The sequence below is a fragment of the Oncorhynchus kisutch genome, linkage group LG26 (genome assembly GCF_002021735.2).
Source record: "Oncorhynchus kisutch isolate 150728-3 linkage group LG26, Okis_V2, whole genome shotgun sequence".
Classification (NCBI taxonomy): domain Eukaryota; kingdom Metazoa; phylum Chordata; class Actinopteri; order Salmoniformes; family Salmonidae; genus Oncorhynchus; species Oncorhynchus kisutch.
The window spans coordinates 34406337-34426045 of NC_034199.2; the positions used below are offsets into that span (position 1 = coordinate 34406337).

General features: G+C 42.6%; 1 protein-coding gene across 3 annotated transcripts in view; it reads left to right on the forward strand.

The window, feature by feature from the left end:
- Positions 1-19709, forward strand: part of LOC109870799 (unconventional myosin-Ib-like) — a 149847-nt gene that overhangs the window by 99172 nt on the left and 30966 nt on the right. For all 3 annotated transcript variants that reach the window (XM_031806337.1, XM_031806338.1, XM_031806339.1), the window contains exons 7-12: positions 4229-4292; positions 7735-7833; positions 8375-8478; positions 9629-9776; positions 16815-16933; positions 19594-19680. In XM_031806337.1, coding sequence (XP_031662197.1) covers positions 4229-4292; positions 7735-7833; positions 8375-8478; positions 9629-9776; positions 16815-16933; positions 19594-19680 — 621 coding nt within the window. The remainder of the gene's footprint in view (positions 1-4228; positions 4293-7734; positions 7834-8374; positions 8479-9628; positions 9777-16814; positions 16934-19593; positions 19681-19709) is intronic.

The window sequence follows — 19709 nt, forward strand, 5'->3', positions numbered from 1 at the left end:
ACCTTGGTGTTCTTGGGCACATGGACTATGGTGGTCTGCTTGAAACATGTCGGTATTATAGACTGGGTCAGGGAAAGGTTGAAAATATCAGTGAAGATGTTTGCCACTGGTTAGCGCATGCTCGGATTATGCATCCTGGTAATCCATCTGGCCCTGTGGCCTTGTTAACCTGTTAAAGTTCTTACTCACATCGGCTACAGAGAGCATGATCACAGTCGTCTTGAACAGCTGGTGCTCTCACGCGTGGTTCAGTGTTGCTAGCCTCAAAGCATGCATAGAAGGTATTTAGCTTGTCTGGAAGACTTGCGTCACTGGACAGCTCACGGATGGATTTCCCTTTGTAATCGGTGATAGTTTGCAAGCCCTGCCACATCCAACGAGCGTCAGAGCCGGTGTAGTAGGATTTGATCTTAGTCCTGTATTGATGCTTTACCTGTGATGGTTCGTCGTAGGGTGTTGCGGGATTTCTTATAAGCCTCCGGATTAGTGTCCCGCTCATTGGAAGTGGCAGCTCTAGCCTTTAGCTCAGTGCGGATGTTGCCTGTAATCCATGGCTTCTGGTTGGGATATGTACGTGTGGTTACTGTAGGGACAACATCGTTGATGCACTTATTAATGAATCCGATGACTGGTAAACTCCTCGGTGCCATCGGCTGAATCCCAGAACATGTTCCAGTCTGTGCTAGTGAAACAGTCCTGTAGCTTAGCATCCGCATCATCGGACCACCTCCGTATTGAGCAGGTCACTGGTACTTCCTGTTTGATTTTTTGTTTGTAAGCAGGAATCGAGCTATGGATCGAGCTATGGTCAGATTTGCCAGGGTGAGGGAGAGCTTTGGAATATACTGTAGGTGATCTAGAGTTTTTTTTTTTACCTCTAGTTGCATAGGTGACATGCTGGTATAAATGAGGTAAAACAGGTTTCAGTTTTCCTTTATTAAAGTCCCCTCTGGGTGAGCATTTTTTTGTTTGCTTATGGCCTTATATAGTGCATTTAATGTGGCCAGCATCGGTTTGTGGTGGTAAATAGACAGCTACCAAATATATAAATGAAAACTCTCTTAGTAGATGGTGTGATCTACAGCGATAATGAGGTATTCGATCACAGGTGAGCAGAACCTCGAGACTTAATATTGGAGATTGCGCACCAGCTGTTGTTAACGAAGAGACACACACCCCGAATCTTCTGAGCTTCCGGGATGCAGCCGTTCTGTCCTGCCATGTATAGAAAAACAGCTAGATTTATATTTACCATGTCCTTATTCAGCCACAACTCTGAGAAACATAGGATATTACAGTTCTTCAGATCACGTTGATGGGATGGTTTCGAACGGAGCATATCCAGTTTATTCTCCAGCGATTGCAGGTTTGCCAATAGGATGGAGGGTAGAGGCAATTTACCACTCTTCGATGTAGTCTTGTCAGGTATCCCACACTCCGGTGTCACCTCAGAGTATTGGGGATTTGGGCCTGGTCCACGATAATCAATGTCTTTCGCTTCCATTTAATTGAAGTAGAATTCCTCTTCCAAATGGAGGTTAGTGATAGCACTGATGTCCAGAAGCATTTTTCGATCATATGAAACAATGGCGGAAACATCAGATCAGCACAACAACAAAAAACTCAAAGTAGCACAATTGGTCAGGATCCTTTAAAACTGCTGCCATTCTCTCTGGCGCCATCCTCTCAGACTCTGTGTCTGATGGTCTCGTCCAATGAAGTTCATTGTTTACTCTAGATTAAGACAGACAAACAAACCCTCGACCTTTCTCTTTTTTTCCACGTCTCTCATATCTCTTTCTCCCCTTGTCCTTCCCTCTTTTTCTTCTCTCAGTCTAGCCTGCAGTTGTCTCTCTCTGCAGAACCTTACATAACACCAAGCCATTACATTTACAGTTACAGCATAGCAACAGCACAGGATAGAGGTGAAACCCACGTCAGGGTAATTTTTGGGGGCAACTATATCCAGGTGTCTGCCGATGGCCCCTGCCAAGTTACCTTTGGAAAACGTATCTTTTCTCCAGAAGCGCAACTCCTTGGCGTCATGTTTTCCTACAGGGAGATGGCTCTTAAAGCATTAAAGATATCCACTCCCCCCTCACCTGGCCCAGGCGCCAGTACGGTGCTGCTGGTACAGTTAAAGATTACAGCACATCATTGCAAAACATCTTGTGTCTCAGGCCTTAGCTGGTGTGGAGACTGTATCAATGATACAATATCGTCAGCCAATGGGAGGGTTAGGTTTACAGTAACTGTGTTAGTGACCGCTGACCTTTGACCTATCAAGCTGCTCCTGTGGAACTAACATAATTGGAGGCCTACTACTCTACCTCGCCTTCCTTAAAATGACTTATGCACAGTGAGAATTCTTTGTGCGAACATGGCTCCGGCAGCACTGGAGCATTAGGAAACTTTGACTGACGCTTTGAATGATGGAACGAACATCAGCAGGTTGATGATGCAATCACTATCTTGCTCTTGCAAGGTTCTTGTCTGGCAGACTAATCTAGGAAAACATTTCATTTCCAGACGCTGTAGATATAAAATGAGATGTCCCGTTTTGGACTGCAGCACGGTATTTCTTTCTTTCTCACGCTTCCTTGCTGGCTGACTGTGTATTCCACAGGGGCCCATTGGCAGCCAGCAGCTGCCTGTTCTAGATTCCAATGTTTCTGATGTCATCACATTACTGCAGGCTTCCCCAAGACTGGAAACGCATTGACTGACCCATACCCTAGACTGCCTCAGAGGCTAACCAGTCCTCAACTAATGCCTATTTATCTAACCTTTACTTAACCAGGCAGGTCAGTTAAGAACACATTTTTATTCATGATGATGACCTAATGTCTATGGCTGTGGTTAGGGATCTGGTCATCGGTGCAAAATTCACAGCCCCTTCTCATGTCATGTATAATTTTGTTATCTTAACTTAAATGTCCCATGAGTCAGTTTAGTCTGGAGTACAAGTGCTCCATGTACCAAACTATACGGCCTCTGTGGCATCCATAAGGTTGTGCCACTCACTCACCAACCCCATGGTGTACCTATCTATCTGGCCCTAGCCTGTGCTCAGGTTTAGGATATCATAGCAGGGGAATCTTTTGGGATTATGCCTGATCTGTTTATATTTAGGTAACTTTAGTATAAACTGCTGGATGAGCACCTCCTGCATGTTCCAACGAATGCCATTTTGTCCAAACTCCTCTCCTCAAAACGAGGACCGAATATTTGCCCTGTTTCTTCCCCATGCAGAGAAACTGGCGATGTTGTTGAACCTGGCAGCATCTATCGCCAGTTTAAGCTACAGCTTTTTGAAGAACTGTCAGCTATAAATAAAAGGAAGAAAATCTCAACGGCCACGAAGACACTGGGCCCACTGTCATTTATAACTATTTCAAACCTGAAACAGAACAGAGGGAGAAAGTGAGCGAGATGGTTTGTTTTACTTACCTTTCAAATGGGAGAAGAAACAAAGGCATTTCCTCCACTTACAGTCCATCACGTCACAGCAAACAAATGTGTGATTCGGTGGCTGACTTTATGAACAGGTCTAGTGCCTGGAGACAAAACGTCTTATTCAAAATGAATTTAAAGAGGAACTCCTTTCTCCTTTCTATACCCTCTGGTAACGTAAAGCTAATTTCAGTGAGGTTTGCAGTGATCCCATCCTGTGCGTATGAGAGCTGCCTCCTGCCTCTTACCTACGGCCTGGGATCTGGGAATCTGTTCAATGGCCATTTCAGTTGTTAATATTTACCCACTGATTCCTGAAGACTATCACAAAGGAAAACTCCACCCCAAAACTATCTTTTGATATTTGTTTCATTAGTCTGTTGTTGACATAGTCCCAAAATGTTATGCTTGTCAGCAATCAAGTTTTCAAGATATGTAACTTTCAAAATACAGAAATCATCCCTGTATGATGCTGCATCATACAGGGATGATTTCTGTATTTTGAAAGTTACATATCTTGAAATGCATAGTGAGAATAACTTTAAAGCCACACCAGGGCATTGTGGTAATGTCAGTGCTTCAAATTGACTTTGCCACAGTATTAAAGACCTTAATGCTCTGTTATCAAGGGGTGGGCCTTGTGCCCGACTCATCCCATTGGTCCTAGAAGAGGACATAGAGGGAAATCAGAGACGAGGGTGTGTCCCAAATGGCACCTATTCCCTATATAGTGGTTGTCAGGCATTTCTAACCACTGTGTTCTCCTTCTCTGCAGGGAAAATACATGGACATTGAGTTTGACTTCAAAGGAGACCCTCTGGGTGGAGTTATTAGCAACTGTGAGTATTATAAAGTACACACACACCTTATGCTGTAATAGAATGGCCACATGCTAAGCTCTCGTCCATCGCTCTAGCCCTGTCATGTCACTGATGTGAGCGTGGTAGTGATAGAGTAGCCCTCTCATGGTTATATCCCACTGACACAGTTGGCTCAATTAAATCCCCCAGTAAGTCAGTTAGTCATCCCACCATGGTAATGGTTTGTCTCACACCATACTCCACAGGGCCAGATCCAGGGAGAGATAGAGAGGTAGTCATGGAGCGGGACTGGGAGATATAGAGAGAGGGGAGGGCCTGAAAGAAGGGAAGAGATGGGGAGTGGGGGTCGATCATAGCGTGTCACATTCCACATGCTGTCCCTGCACGCCCGGTTGGTCGGCTCACCAAAGAGAGGTGGCGATCAAAGATATTACATTGTTTCCAGTCAATGGAGGGTCATTGACGCACAGGAACTAGAGGGTGAGGAAGCAAACTAAAACAACCTAAACAGTTGACATACATACACATTAAATCATGGAAGACTAGTTTCTGACTGCAGTGCCTTGTCTTGTCGCACTATCTTGTCCCTCCAACCTCTGTTATTGTTTCGTCCTGTCTCATGTTCATGTTTTGTCTGGCATGAAGAGATTCAGCCATGAGGTCACAGGAAACAGAGTGGTTGATCTGTCACACATACTCCACGGGCCTCTCTGTCTTATGGACTACCTGGCCTGATGACTCCTTGCTGTCCCCAGTTCACCTGGTCGTGCTGCTGCTCCAGTTTCAACTGTTCTGCCTGCGGCTATGGAACCCTGGCCTGTTCACCGGACATGCTACCTTGTCCCAGACCTGCTGTTTTCAACTCTCCAGAGACAGCAGGAGCGGTAGAGATACTCTGAATGATCGGCTATGAAAAGCCAACTGACATTTACTCCTGAGGTGCTGACCTGTTGCACCCCCTACAACCACTGTGATTATTATTATTTGACCCTGCTGGTCATCTATGAACATTTGAACATTTTGGCCATGTTCTGTTATAATCTCAACCCAGCACAGCCAGAAGAAGACTGGCCATCCCACATAGCCTGGTTCCTCTCTAGGTTTCTTCCCAGGTTCTGGCCTTTCTAGGGAGTTTTTCCCAGCCGCCATGCTTCTACACCTGCTTTGCTTGCTGTTTGGGGTTTTAGGCTGGGTTTCTGTACAGCACTTTGTGACATCAGCTGATGTAAGAAGGGCTTTATAAATAAATGTGATTTTAAATTTGATTATGGAGTAGCTAATGAAGACTGTCCAGTACAAGGAGATGTTTATTAGGATGGAGTGACGAGAAGGACAGGATGGAAGGGGAAAGGCCTTGACTGCCTGAGGGCTTCCCTCAGAAGTCACAAGCTATAAATTCCTCTGGGTCTTTGTTGCTGCTGCAGCACAGTCAGCTGACAGCTAGTTATGGCCCTCGCACAATCTCCAGCTTGCTCCATGACCTGAAGGTCTTCTTTAACTGCAGATATAGAGCAGGAACACATCTAGGGAAGTTGTTCTCAAACCTCTCCTTGGGATACACAGACATTTCACAATTTTGTTGCAGCCCTGAACTAACTTGCATGATTCACTTCGTCAAGGGCCTGATAAATAGTTGACAATTTAAATCAAATGTTCGCTGACGACAAGATCAAATGCATGGAACGATTATGGGTCCCCAGGAGCCGTTTGAGGACCCCTGCTCTAGGACATGGTCACAGTACAGTGGAGCAGCTAGAGTTAGGCCACAGTGGAGGAGGGTTTAGGACACTACATTCATGCATGCTAGTTTTGTATGGGATAATGTGTCAAACTGTATGTGAACTTTGTCTGGACTGAGAATCTTTTTTATGTTTTTAACTTTGTCATTGGGGAATTAGTTTGGTGCGATAACAAAGTAGACTTGGATAGTGGTAACGTGCCAAGAAGAGGGTTTCCAATGCCCAAAAGGCCAGTCGTTTGGTGCTTGTTATACCCTAGTCAAAACAGCAAGACAGGACTTCCATTCTTACTTTGCAGCATATAGCATGTCTGACATTTCTCCTTAAATGTATGTTTGTTCATTTGTTCATTCTAAATTTGACAAATGCTTCACAGCAGGCATGGAAAACATAGCGAAGCGGCCTTAGTAGTGGAAATCAATAACAGGGCTGAACTCTTCCAGTGTACAAAAGAGGAAAGGTCACAACAGAGAGAAGGGCCCCCTGTGGGGGAGACCCTGAATATTCAGAACATTCTTGAGCCACATTTCTTGTTCCTGTGTCTTATTTTCTGTTGTTGGAACTCACTGTTGTGAGTTTGATCTGGTCCATAGGATGCTTGCAGGCAGCTACATGTGAATCTCGTAGGTTTGGCAGAGAGGAAGAAAGGATCCATGTTCTGTCCCCTTTTTGATTACAGTTCAGAGGCAACGCATCTCTCAGCTCGGCTGTCGCTCTGTAAAAGATGATACGTTATTGATGAGCTGACAGACAACCCAGAGAGAACCACTTAGTATTTAACACACACACACTTAATGATGAACACACACTTAGTGACTACCATGTGGCGTTGAAGCGTGGCTAGCAATAGCTGGCACCGATTCGTGACCACCTACCTTATAGCTGTTGACGCCTGGGGCTCACTCATATATACACACACGTACGTTCTATTGACCTCCTGTGTCAGAGAGGGTGTAAATTCATTATGAAGTTGTTCGTGACTCTCTTCAAGCAGTTAATGCCCCTGCTGAGAAGATGAGTCAGGACTTGGGGCTCGTAGCTGAATGCCAACAGGCATCCTACTCAGGTCCCAGGGCGGAATATAGCCCTATATTCAACATAACTTGGCTTGTCAAGCAAACATTGCTTTTCTATGCCTGTCCATTACCAAACTCAAAACCAAATTCTTAGTTTTCTGATCAACTTGAAAGACCTAGGGCTCTAACTCTGACCACAACATTAACTGATTAAATACCAAAGTGTCTGTCATTTATGTTCATGTGTAATTAATCAAGGATGCCATTCCTTAGTTGAACTCCTTAGTATCATACGTATACATCCCATATATCCTTTGAATATAGGTGTTGTTGTAGTTGGTCATTAGCCATGGAGGAGCAGCTGACTTGATCTCTTCATATGTTTTCCTCCTCGGAGTCTTCTTGTGCCGGCTGGCTAGGAGGCTCCACTTCTATACAATGAACAATGAGACGGCAACATGACAATTGCTCGGTCACCTTGGAAACACTAATATTTGGCTATAACAGGGAGATGCATCCATCGGTGCACTACAGATGTGGTCTGACACTGACCGTGTGTAGACATAAAATATCAGATATGTTCTTAGCTCATTGAATGGAATCTTTTATGTGTCCTGCCCTTGTAGAAAGCTCATCAAATAAGTTGTAATTTCTCTTTATAACAGTCGTTTCTTTTTAATCCCCTGTACTTTTGTTGTCCTGTAGATTTGTTGGAGAAATCCAGGGTTTGCAAGCAGCCAAGAGGAGAGAGAAACTTCCACATCTTCTACCAGCTTCTTTCTGGAGCTTCAGGGGACACCCTGAGTAAGTTATACACACAGTTATCATTTGACACCAGTGCTTATAACACCTGCATGACAATGTCATTAACATGTTATGAAGCTTCATTACATGTGTCACAACATTAATGTTTAAGATATGTCATGACACTTAGAAACGGAGCTAAATATAATGTCACGAGTTATCTAACGGAAGCATGTCTTGTTTAAGTAATGGTCACGTAACCATGAACCTGTGATTAAGTACAGAGAACAAAGACTGTGAAACCAGTATGGCTTATTTGTTCTCAGCTGGAGCTCAGCCACTGTTTGGCAGTATTGTTGAAGGAGAACAATATCATGGTGGACAAATATCAAATGACTTGATTTAGCAGCAGTTAATGTAGCCTGTAATCCAATACACCACACAGTGGAATGGCTTTCTTTGATACCTGATACAGGCCTTTTAAAGGTGCCCATTGAAACTGCTACTCTGAAATGTTTGCGTGCGTGTATAGCACCTGCACACCAGCATTGACTGAATAGGCCATGCTAAAGCCATGTGTGTTTGTCTTTCTGGCCCACAGCGAAGCTGAAGTTGGACAGAGACTTCAGTAAGTACAACTACCTGAGTCTGGATTCAGCCACCGTCAATGGACTAGACGACGCAGCAAGCTTTAGGACCGTCAGGGTGGGACACTATCACACTCACTCACTCACACTAATTCCTGTCTGTCATTGTAATTGTTGGTTTGGCTGAGGTGTAGGGTAAGGACTGGTCTGAGCTCTTTATCTCCAGGGCAGGTTGATTGGATTAAGGTAACTCTTGTCCATGCCAACCTGCTCCTTACCAGCCAAGGGTTGATTATGGGCTAGCTGCCTCTACAGCCTCTCCCCCTGTTATGTAACTTCTATCTATATCCACTTTTTATTACTCAAAGAGGAATTTCACCTGCAGTGCAGGCCTTCCCAACAGTAAACAATAGCTAAATGCTTTAGAATACACAGTGGCAGTCTGGCTGCCCGTTTCTGTGCTACTGTGGGAAACCTGAGGGAGAAACAGCAGCTGCATCCTCCCACAGTGACATGTGGTGCTGTCGCTGCAGAGCATGGTCACAATGTGCAGCTTCTCAGCCCCTCTTCCTCTTGACTCTCTTACTGTTGACAACACGCAGAGGATGTTATGTTATGAGGTGCCTGCCTTTTATCCCAAACCACTGTCTTGCTGACCTTGGACTCTGGAAGTGGTTGCGTCTCAAATACGGCCCTATTGCCTATACAATGCACCCTATGGGCCCTGGACAAAAGTATTGTAGGGTAAAGGGTGCCATTTGGGATGCGGATTCCATGTATTCTGTCTTAGTACTTTTCTCAGTAAGGGAGCAGGCCATGTCTCAGCTGCAGTCCAACTCAACACGATTGAGTTCAGTGCTATACCACAATAGTCCTCTCCACTGGATATGATGCTGTTGAAGAAGCCAAAGGCAGCCTGCTACAGTCTTCTCTCACCCTTGTTCACAACGGGGTCAAATCACAGTAACACACATTTAATCATTTTAAATATTTCCCCCACCACAGTCCACATCACTTTGCCCTCTGTCACTAGTTGTCTCGCTCTTCCCTCTCCAGTCCAGATACTCACTCTTCTTCCTGTTGTCCTTGTTACTAGTCTGTGTTTGATGTTGACTACATGTACATTGACGTCAGACTGAGGAGAATCACTGATCTTCAAATCACCTTGCATCCCAAATAACTACTCATTAACTGATCAAGATTAGTTATTCTGCACCTCGCCTTGGCTAAGTGTCTGATAGGCTGTTTCTCTCTATGTTCTCTCCCAGAATGCAATGCAGATTGTGGGTTTTATGGAGGATGAGGTGCAGTTGGTCCTAGAGCTGGTAGCAGCCGTCCTCAAACTGGGGAACATTGAGTTCAAACCAGAGTCCAGGGTCAACGGCTTCGACGAAAGCAGGGTCAAGGACAAGAATGGTGAGACAATGGTCTGACTGGACAACCAGCAGCTTTACGGTGGGCCACAATGTCCTGTTACAGTACACATGCATACACATCTCACTTTAAAAAAAACTTTTGTGCCCACAACTTTTGTGCCCCTTTGGACAGCAAAGAATGTGGATTTCCCTTACATCTTGAAAATATAATGTATTGTGGTTGTAGAAAATATTGTTTTGTTTTTGCATTGTCTGGTCAATTGAAGGATGTATAAAATAAGCATACTGTAACGTATCAGTTAGATTATAACCACCGACCAATGGTAATCCTCTCCACAACAAACCATACCAGTAAGTTCCATCAGCAGTAGCCTATGTGTTGTTGCACTGCCCTCTACCGGTTAATGTTTCATTTCATGGTTTACTAAAGCCAGGTGTACACTATATGATTTTGGCCCCGATTTTAGCTGTCCCAGACAAGTTTTTGAGATCAAAACCAAAATCCCCTTGACAAGTGATCAGCAATAGCCCATGAGAGCTCGCCAGAGAAGAAGCCAGTGAAATGATTGATGTTTTGCGGCACCCAGAACGTGTAGACTCTCGAGCAGGAGCGATGACTACTACAAGTATGCATCTGTACTTGACTTTAACCAAAGCCAAAATGTCAAATCGTTACAGCTCTGAAGTACACAAGCAATATTATTAAATTCAAAATGTTGGCTAGACATTTCAACACTGTCAAGCGTGAATGTCGGACTGAAAATGTTTGAGGCTGCTTTGAGCCAGACAGTGTGGTATCCAACAATCCTCACGACCAAGTGAAGAATCTTGTAGTGTGACCCATGTCTTTGCCAGAACATTTAGTGTGCGCACCACTGCGTTGTGAAGACAAAACAACCTACAGGAAAGATGGTTGTTTAACTTCTTGCGTCGAGCCATCCCGTATCCGGGATCGTGAATACAGCCTCAAGCTCATTACCATAACGCAACGTTAACTATTCATGAAAATCGCAAATGAAATGAAATTAATATGCTAGCTCTCAAGCTTAGCCTTTTGTTAACAACACTGTCATCTCAGATTTTCAAAATATGCTTCTCAACCATAGCAAAACAAGCATTTGTGTAACAGCTAGCCCAGCTAGTGTAGCATTTAGCGTTAGCATTAGCAGGCAACATTTTCACAAAAACCAGAAAATCATTCAAATAAAATCATTACCTTTGAAGAATTCAGATGTTTTCAATGAGGAGACTCTCAGTTAGATAGCAAATGCTCAGTTTTTCCTGAAAGATGATTTGTTTAGGAGAAATCGCTCCATTTGGTGCATCACGTTTGGCTACCAAAAAAAAACGAAAATTCAGTCTTCAAAACGCCAAACTTTTTTCCAAATTAACTCCATAATATCGACTGAAACATGGTAAACGTTGTTTAGAATCAATCCCCAAGGTGTTTTTCACATATCTCTTCATGATATATCGTTAGTTGAAAGCCTCCTCTCTCCTCTCAATCACTGGATGACTGCGTGCAGCTTGTAGATTACGCACCAATTTAGATAAAGGACACCGGGCGGACCCCTGGTAAATGTAGTCTCTTATGGCCAATCTTCCAATGATATGCCTACAAATACGTCACAATGCTGCAGACACCTTGGAGAAACGATAGAAAGGGCAGGCTCATTCCCGGCACATTCACAGCCATATAAGGAGACAATGGAAAACAGAGCTTCAAAAATTCTGCCCATTTCCTGGTTGAAGTTTCATCTTGGTTTCGCCTGTAGCATGAGTTCTGTGGCACTCACAGATAATATCTTTGCAGTTTTGGAAACCTTGGAGTGTTTTCTTTCCAAAGCTGCCGATTATATGCATAGTCGAGCATCTTTTCGAGAAAAAATATTGCACTTAAAACGGCACGTTTTTTTATCCATAAAGTAAAAGAGCTCCCTCTATATCCAAGAAGTTAATGTGAGAGGCTCAGCGATGTTAGGATTTGAAAGTCATGTAGTGTCCACCCGGCTTAAGGGATGGATCGAAATTTAAAGAATGGTTCATTAAAACCTCTTAAAGCTAGGGGCAGAATTTTCACTTTTGGATAAATAGCGTGCCCAATTTCAATTCCCTGCTACTCATGCCAATAATATAAGATATGCATATTATTCATAGATTTGTATAGAAACATTCCGAAGTTTCTAAAACTGTTTGAATCATGTCTCTGAGTATAACAGAACTTATGTAGCAGGCAAAACCCAGAGGACTAACTGTTCAGATTTTTTCCCCCCTCTGTTCACTATATTGTCTTTGCCATTGGATATTAAATAGGAACCTATTTTCAGTTCCTACCGCTTCCACATGATGTCGCCAGTCTTTGGAATATGGTTGAGGTTATTCCTTTGTTCTATGAAGAAGTAGGCCATCTCGGAACACTTTTGTGAGTTGCACAAGACATGAACAGCAGTGCTGGTTTGTTTTCGTTCCTGTATTGAATACAGATTGCCCCGTCTACAATTTGATAAATTATTAACGTTTAAAAATACGCAACGTTGTATTACAAAAGTAACTCAACATATTTTTGTTAAGCTGTCTTTTTCTGGATCAAACGCGCTTTATAAATGGACATTTTCGATATTTATGGACAGAATTAATCGAACAGAAGGACCAATTGTGATGTTTATGGGACATATTGGAGTGCCAACAAAAGAAGCTCGTCAAAGATAATGCATATTTTATATTTTATTTCAGCGTTTGTGTAGCGCCTGCTATGCTAGCTCCTTTGTTTATTGCTGATGCAGATGGGTGCAGGCTATCAGATAATAGCTTCTTATGCTTTTGCCGAAAAGCATTTTTAAAATCTGACATGTTGGCTGGATTCACATCGAGTGTAGCTTTAATTGAGTATCTTACATGTGTGATTTAATGAAAGTTTGAGTTTTATAGCATTTTATTTGAATCTCGCGCTCTGCATTTCCCCAGGCAATTGGCCAGTTGAGACGCTATCCATAAGAGGTTTTAAATGTATTTTGCTAAGGTGTATGTAAACTTCCGACTTCAACTGTACATCATGAGCAAGGAACATTGATTTTATTAAAAACAATCATAGTATTAGCAAGGTATCAAAGTTGACCTCCGGTCTTCCTTCTCATCTTTGCACTCTCCTTTTTAAACTGAAAACATAGACTCGCCTGTCTGCAATTTTTTTTTAAAAATACGGACGAACCCTTTGACTTCCCTCCTGAACTGCCACTGTAGGCCTACACAGCATAGCCATTGGTTAGGCAGCACAAAACATTTTGATCAGCAAGAACAGAGCAGGCCTGGGATCAGGGTTGGAATATAAATTGCCGTGTGTAATGCAGCCTAGTTGTATTTACACCATCCCAGCATCTTAGAAATAAAACTTTGCACTGCTTCTCTGAGCATGCAGTTCCTAGCCTATAGTTTATTGATCATTTGATTGAGACTTGATATTGGGTGCCCAGCAGAGTCAGATGAGGGGAGGTGTCGGGCACACAGCCATATATAGCCTAATTAGCAACTAATTCTAAAAGACTGAGAAATGTTTACAATTCATTGATTACCAATTACATGTCCCTCCCCTGGACTAGATTTAAAAAAATACTAAACCCTCCCCTTGACTGAAATTGAAAAAGCATGACCCTCCCCCATTAAACTCAGTTTTTCACAATTCCTGACATTTAATCCTAGTAAGAAATTCCCTGTTTTAGGTCAGTTAGGGTCACCACTTTATTTTAAGAATATGCAATGTCAGAATAATAGTAAAGGGATTTATTTCAGCTTTTATTTTCATCACATTCCCAGTGGGTCAGAAGTTTACATACACTCAATTAGAATTTGGTAGCATTGCCTTCAAATTGTTTAACTTGGGTCAAATGTTTCAGGTAGCCTTCCACAAGCTTCCCACGATAAATCGGGTGAATTTTGACCCATTCCTCCTGACAGAGCTGGTGTAACTGAGTCAGGTTTGTAGGCCTCCTTGCTCGCAAACTCTTTTTCAGCACTGCCCACAAATCTTCTGTAGGATTGAGGTCAGGGCTTTGTGATGGCCACTCCAACACCTTGACTTTGTTGTCCTTATGCCATTTTGCCACAACTTTGGAAGTATGCTTGGGGTCATTGTCCATTTGGAAGACCTGTTTACGACCAAGCTTTAACTGATGTCGAGATGTTTGTTCAATAGATGCACATACTTTTACTGCCTCATGATACCATCTATTTTGTGATGCACACCAGTCCCTCCTGCAGCAAAGCACACCCACAACATGATGCTGCCACACCCGTGCTTCACAGTTGGGATGGTGTTCTTCGGCTTGCAATCCCCCTTTTTCCTCCAAACATAACTATGGTCATTATGGCCAAACAGTTCTATTTTTGTTTCATCAGACCAGAGGACATTTCTCCAAAAAGTATGATCTTTGTCCCCATGTGCAGTTGCAAACCGTAGTCTGGCTTTTTTATGGCGGTTTTGGAGCAGTGGCTTCTTCCTTGCTGAGCGGCCTTTCAGCTTATGTCGATATAGGTCTCGTTTTTACTGTGGATATAGATACTTTTGTTTCCTCCAGCATCTTCACAATGTCCTTTGCTGTTGTTCTGGATTGATTTGCACTTTTCACACCCAAGTACGTTATTCTGTAGGAGAAAGAATATGTCTCCTTCCTGAGCGGTATGACGGCTGCGTGGTCCCATGGTGTTTGTACTTGTGTACTATTGTTTGTACAGATGAACGTGGTACCCTCAGGCGTTTGAAAATTGTTCCCTTGGCTGAACCAGACTTGTGGAGGTCTATAATATTTTTTCTGAGGTCTGGGATGATTTCTTTTGATTTTCCCATGATGTCAAGCAAAGAGTTTGAAGGTAGGCCTTGAAATACATCCACAGGTACACCTCCAATTGACTCAAATGATGTCAATTAGCTTATCAGAAGCTTCAAAAGCCATGACATAATTTTCTGGAATTTCCCAAGCTGTTTAAAGGCACAGTCAAGTTAGTGTATGGAAACTTCTGACCCCCTGGAATTGTGAAACAGTGAAATAATCTGTAAAAAATTGTTGGAATAATGACTTGTCATGCACAAAGTATATGTCCTAACCGACTTGCCAATACTATAGTTTGTTAACAAGAATTTGTGGAGTGATTGAAAAACGAGTTTTAATGACTCCAACCTAAGTGTATGTAAACTTCCAACTTCAACTGTATTTATCAGTTATTGACCTCACAATAAGCTGAAACTTGAAGCATTAGCCATGACACAATCAATAGAAAGGGCCAGCTCATGGGTGCTGAAAGTAGTCAAATTTGAGTAAGCATTTAAAGTCTTAATTTTATTTAGACTTTACTTTTAACAAGAGGGGTTTGTGAGGGAGTGTATTTCTTCTTATCTTAGAAGTAAGAGGTAGGCCTACCTGTTTGACAGATGAAATTAGGTTATAGGCTGCAATATCCATACATTTGTTGGTCAATTCCTCCACCCACCATGCACTCTTTAAATAGCCTACTTCCGTGTCAGTGAAGAGCTGTTCCGTTCAAACCAAAACTCGAATTGAAGGGATATGAGGGTATGCCATACGCCTACCTTTGAATGAAGGAAAATGGCAAAAACCGCAGGCCTACCCATTGTCAGGCTTTATTTTCTTCAAAATATGAAGCTATCTGATTTATATAATGTGATATTTAACAGTGCTTTGTCCTATTCTGTCTGGTGTGGAAATGAATGCCTAACTTTTGAAAGTACCATGCTCAGATTCTTAGTGATATCTCAGATTTAATTATTTGCAAACGGACAGTTTTGTTACAAACAAGACGCACTGATTTGACATTGGAGAAATATGACACGATGAACACACAGGTACACTATCTCTGTCCATTCCTAGCCTGTAATTTCGGTCATTTGTGTGGTGTAACAAAATATCCTTCTAATATTTAAAATGCTGTAAAACTGCATGAAATGTTCATAAAAGGCCTTTTTTTCTGGGACCTGCAAATACGATGATAGATGAATGCAATACTTTTACTATATAGGAGATCCCACAACCTTCTGGCCTGCAGCTCTGTGCACTATCAACATTCCTGTGTTGCTATGTAATGCTTACAGGACGAAGAATGGTTTCTGAAACTGCATGTCTCACGCTCGCTCTGGTCTGTCTGAGAAGTAAGGGTAAATGGTAGACATTATTTATTATCTTGGATATAGGGGATGGTCACTTGTTTTTATTCTTCAATCATTCATAGAGGGTGTAGGTGTAATATGCAGGGCCATCCATTTTAAATTAGGTGAGGTCTGATTTTCTCCTTGTAACCCTTATGAATAACATTCACTCCTTAACTACAGTTTTCTATAGTATGCAATGTTTTCTGATGGTAAGTACAGTACGCCTACTTATGTAACTGCTAACAGCTCTCCCCTATTAAGCAAATTTTATATTTTGCATGTCTGAATAACCCAGCCGTGGCACAACTTTGCATTCTTTCTTTGCAAACAAAACTCCTTTCTAATCTACAGGATACACTTAAGTGGAAGAAGTCCACATGGCCTGTGGTGTGAATCATGAAGTCCACACTTCTACTTTCTACATTAGGTTATTAATGGAATTTCCCCTTGTGACCATTTGACAGCTGTCACTATACACAAAGACATTTGTCAACAACACTACTCTTACATAAGACAATTGAGTGAGACAATTGACCTGTAAATACCTAAATACATTAAGGCTAATGCACTAACTCCTCTTAAACATTACTCCGTCCGGCTGCTCTGATCCTAAAGGAGATCGTCTGAGATCTCAGAGTAGATCACCTTATCTCTCTAAGGAAAGGGTTTAGCTAATGCCCTATTGGCTACCCACTTGAACTATGATACTGGCATCAAGTGGCATTGTTGGTAAAGCTTAACATTGATATGGATTCCTTATTCACAGGGGATAGATTTCCTTTATTGAAGCGTTTCATCTAGTCATTGCCTATTTTGTTTGCTATACAGCTCTTCTTTGCCTACGGCCTGTATACAAAGCTCTATGATTGAGCGTTTGTGTCAGTTGTTCCGTCAGTGAGTTTCCTCTGCTCTATCTTCCAGACCTGAAGGAGATGTGTGAGCTGTTGGGAATTGAGCAGTCTGTGCTGGAGAGGGCTTTCAGCTACCGCACCGTGGAAGCCAAGATGGAGAAGGTGTCTACCACACTCAACGTGGCCCAGGTGAGAAGATCAGCACTGTATAGCATCACACTTCTTTAGTTCTATCTATTTAAACATGAGTGTGTATATAATGTATTATACAACAGGTGGGTCTAATCCTGATTGCTCAATGGTTAAAAGTGCTTTCCAGCCGGTGTCTATTCTACAAGTTACCACTGGCTAAAGCTATGACATTAAAATGCTTAATTACTCTGTTCCATCTGACTGTGCAATCCACTGTCTCATCAGCCCAGGCAGGGAATTTATAAACTTGATCTCCACTATAAAAAGCATCTAGACATTATCTCACATTTCTTTTAGGCTAAAATGTAGTTTTCAACAGCTGAGATTTGTATAAACCTTGCCGTCTGTCTCTCCGAAATTAGCAACATTGTTTCAATATTCAAATTTGATCTCCCACTGTCCCCTTGTAATGAACGTGTAGGGGTCAGGAGGAGACAGACAGGCAGGCAGCGTTTCTCAGCCAGTCGAAATCATGAAACAGCTTGCCTAATTTTTAAGGATTTATATACAAAGAAATATCAATTGAATAAAGGTAAAACAAAACAAAGTGCAGCTAGTTTGCAGTCTTTCCAACATCAGTTTGAAGTTATTGTGTTACCTGTGTTGTGCTCTCTCATCAGATGAGCTAGCCATTTTCTATGTCGGCCCTAACAACACCTGTGCCAATATATCCTCCTAACACTGGCTTCTCAGGCGTTATCGCTTCATTAATGTATGCCACTTTTATCACCACACAGTACAGTGAGTGGGAGTGCATTGATTTTATGTATTTATTTTAGTAATATATATATTTTTGCAATCTTTTTTTGCCAACTTACAAAAAAACATATGTAGACAAAATCAATAAACTACTTAACGTTTACATTCATACAATGTAATCCCACATGTTCCCATTGTATCCACACCCAGTGTTGGTTCTAATACTAGACTCTACCCCATATGACACTGCATTGATTTTTTGGTGTGTATTTGTTCCCTGTGGGACTTGAACCCACAACCTTGACTTTGCTAACGCCATGCCCTCACCAACTGAGCCAAACAAGACCACCTGTCATCAGTGTATAGCAACACACTTACTTTCATGCACTGACAGACTAAGTCCCAGGGGATGTTTCACACTACACTTGTGGGTGGATGAGATGATTATTTCCCTTTGACTTAATTCTCTGGCTAGCTTACTTCCTATCCCCATCCACTGTATATGGAAACATGTCCATTATGGATGAGGATTTGGTGAATTCTCCCCTGGAAATTGCAGAAATAGGCCAGGTTTTGGAGGTTAGTGAGTTCAGGCAGTCAGGCACATTCATGTTTAGGATAAACATATAGGAATATAAGCTAGTTTCCTCTCCTTATGCTGGAGGTTTGAGTTCAGGCATCATTCAGTTGGTGATGAGGAGAAGAATGTCAGGGGCTAGTCCTCTCTCTAGTCCTCTCTCTAGTCCTCTCTCTAGTTCTCTCCCTGTTCTCCACAAAAGCAGCTTAAGAAGGGTAGTATGAAGGGATGAGCTTCACTCACCCTGAAGTGTGATTTTAAACATCCCTGGCAGTTTTCTGGTAGACTGGTCCCAGATCTGTTTGTGCTGTGTTTCCATCTCCTAAATTGCTGTGAAAATGACCATAGGAGTTGACAAGACAGCACAAACAGATCTGGGACCAGGCTACAGATCTGACTCCTTGAAACTGGGACACCCTCCCCTGGTGGTGCTGTGTGCTTTCTCTTATCTTCACAAACATCCGGCCAGATGGCGTAAACAGAAGGGTATATAAAGGCCAGGCTGAGACAATAAATCAGAGCACATTGGTTTGTGCCCTTGGAGGAACTATCGAACTAAAGGATCACCAGCTCATCCATAGCACATCACCAGTCCAAGCATCACCTCCTAGAAGTGTTTGTTTGTTAGGGAGGTTATGCCTGGTCCTGTCCATGTCACAGCGCTCTGTCACTGCAAGTTCACCTCTTCCGGTGTGTGTTTGCGTGTGTGTGTTTTCATAAGGAATGACAGTCTTTCTCTACTCCAGTGTGGCTGTATGCCAGAGGATGAGCCTCCATAACTATAGGGATGCTATTCGGCCCACGCTAGGACACACCTCCTCAGACAGCTCAATGTATAATTCTGTTCCCTTGTGGATGGTTGGAATGAGAAACATTCTACAGCTGTAATTACAGCTCGACTGTAACTTCACATCCATAAAAACGGATCTATCCCTGTCCCAGTTGAATGCCACACTACTACAAGCATTTACCAGAGATATTTACTACAGCTATATTTCTTTGTGCATGAGAGCACTGAAATCTACTGAACAAAATGTGAAGTTTTGTCACAACACAATGCCATAGATGTCAACTTTTGAGGGAGCGTGTAATTGGCACGATAACTGCAGGAATGTCCACCAGAGCTGTTTCCAGATCATTTCATGTTAATCTACCATAACCCACCTTTAACAGTTTTAGTTCAAATTTTCCCCCGATGCCTTGAGAAGGATGAAATCATAACTTGAAGGCAGAACTCAGTGTGTCAGAGTGAGCAATGAGCTGTCGCCCACTCTTAGCTATGATGTGGGCGTGCCCCAAGGGTCAATATGTGGGAAAAATCAAGGGGGCTGAATGCTTCCTGAAGGCGCTGTATACTAAGCCCTCATTTGTGATTTGCTAGGCCTACTATGCCCGTGATGCCCTGGCCAAAAACCTCTACAGCCGTCTGTTCAGCTGGCTGGTCACCAGGATCAATGAAAGCATCAAGGTAGGCCTGGTCTCATTAAATGAGCCAGA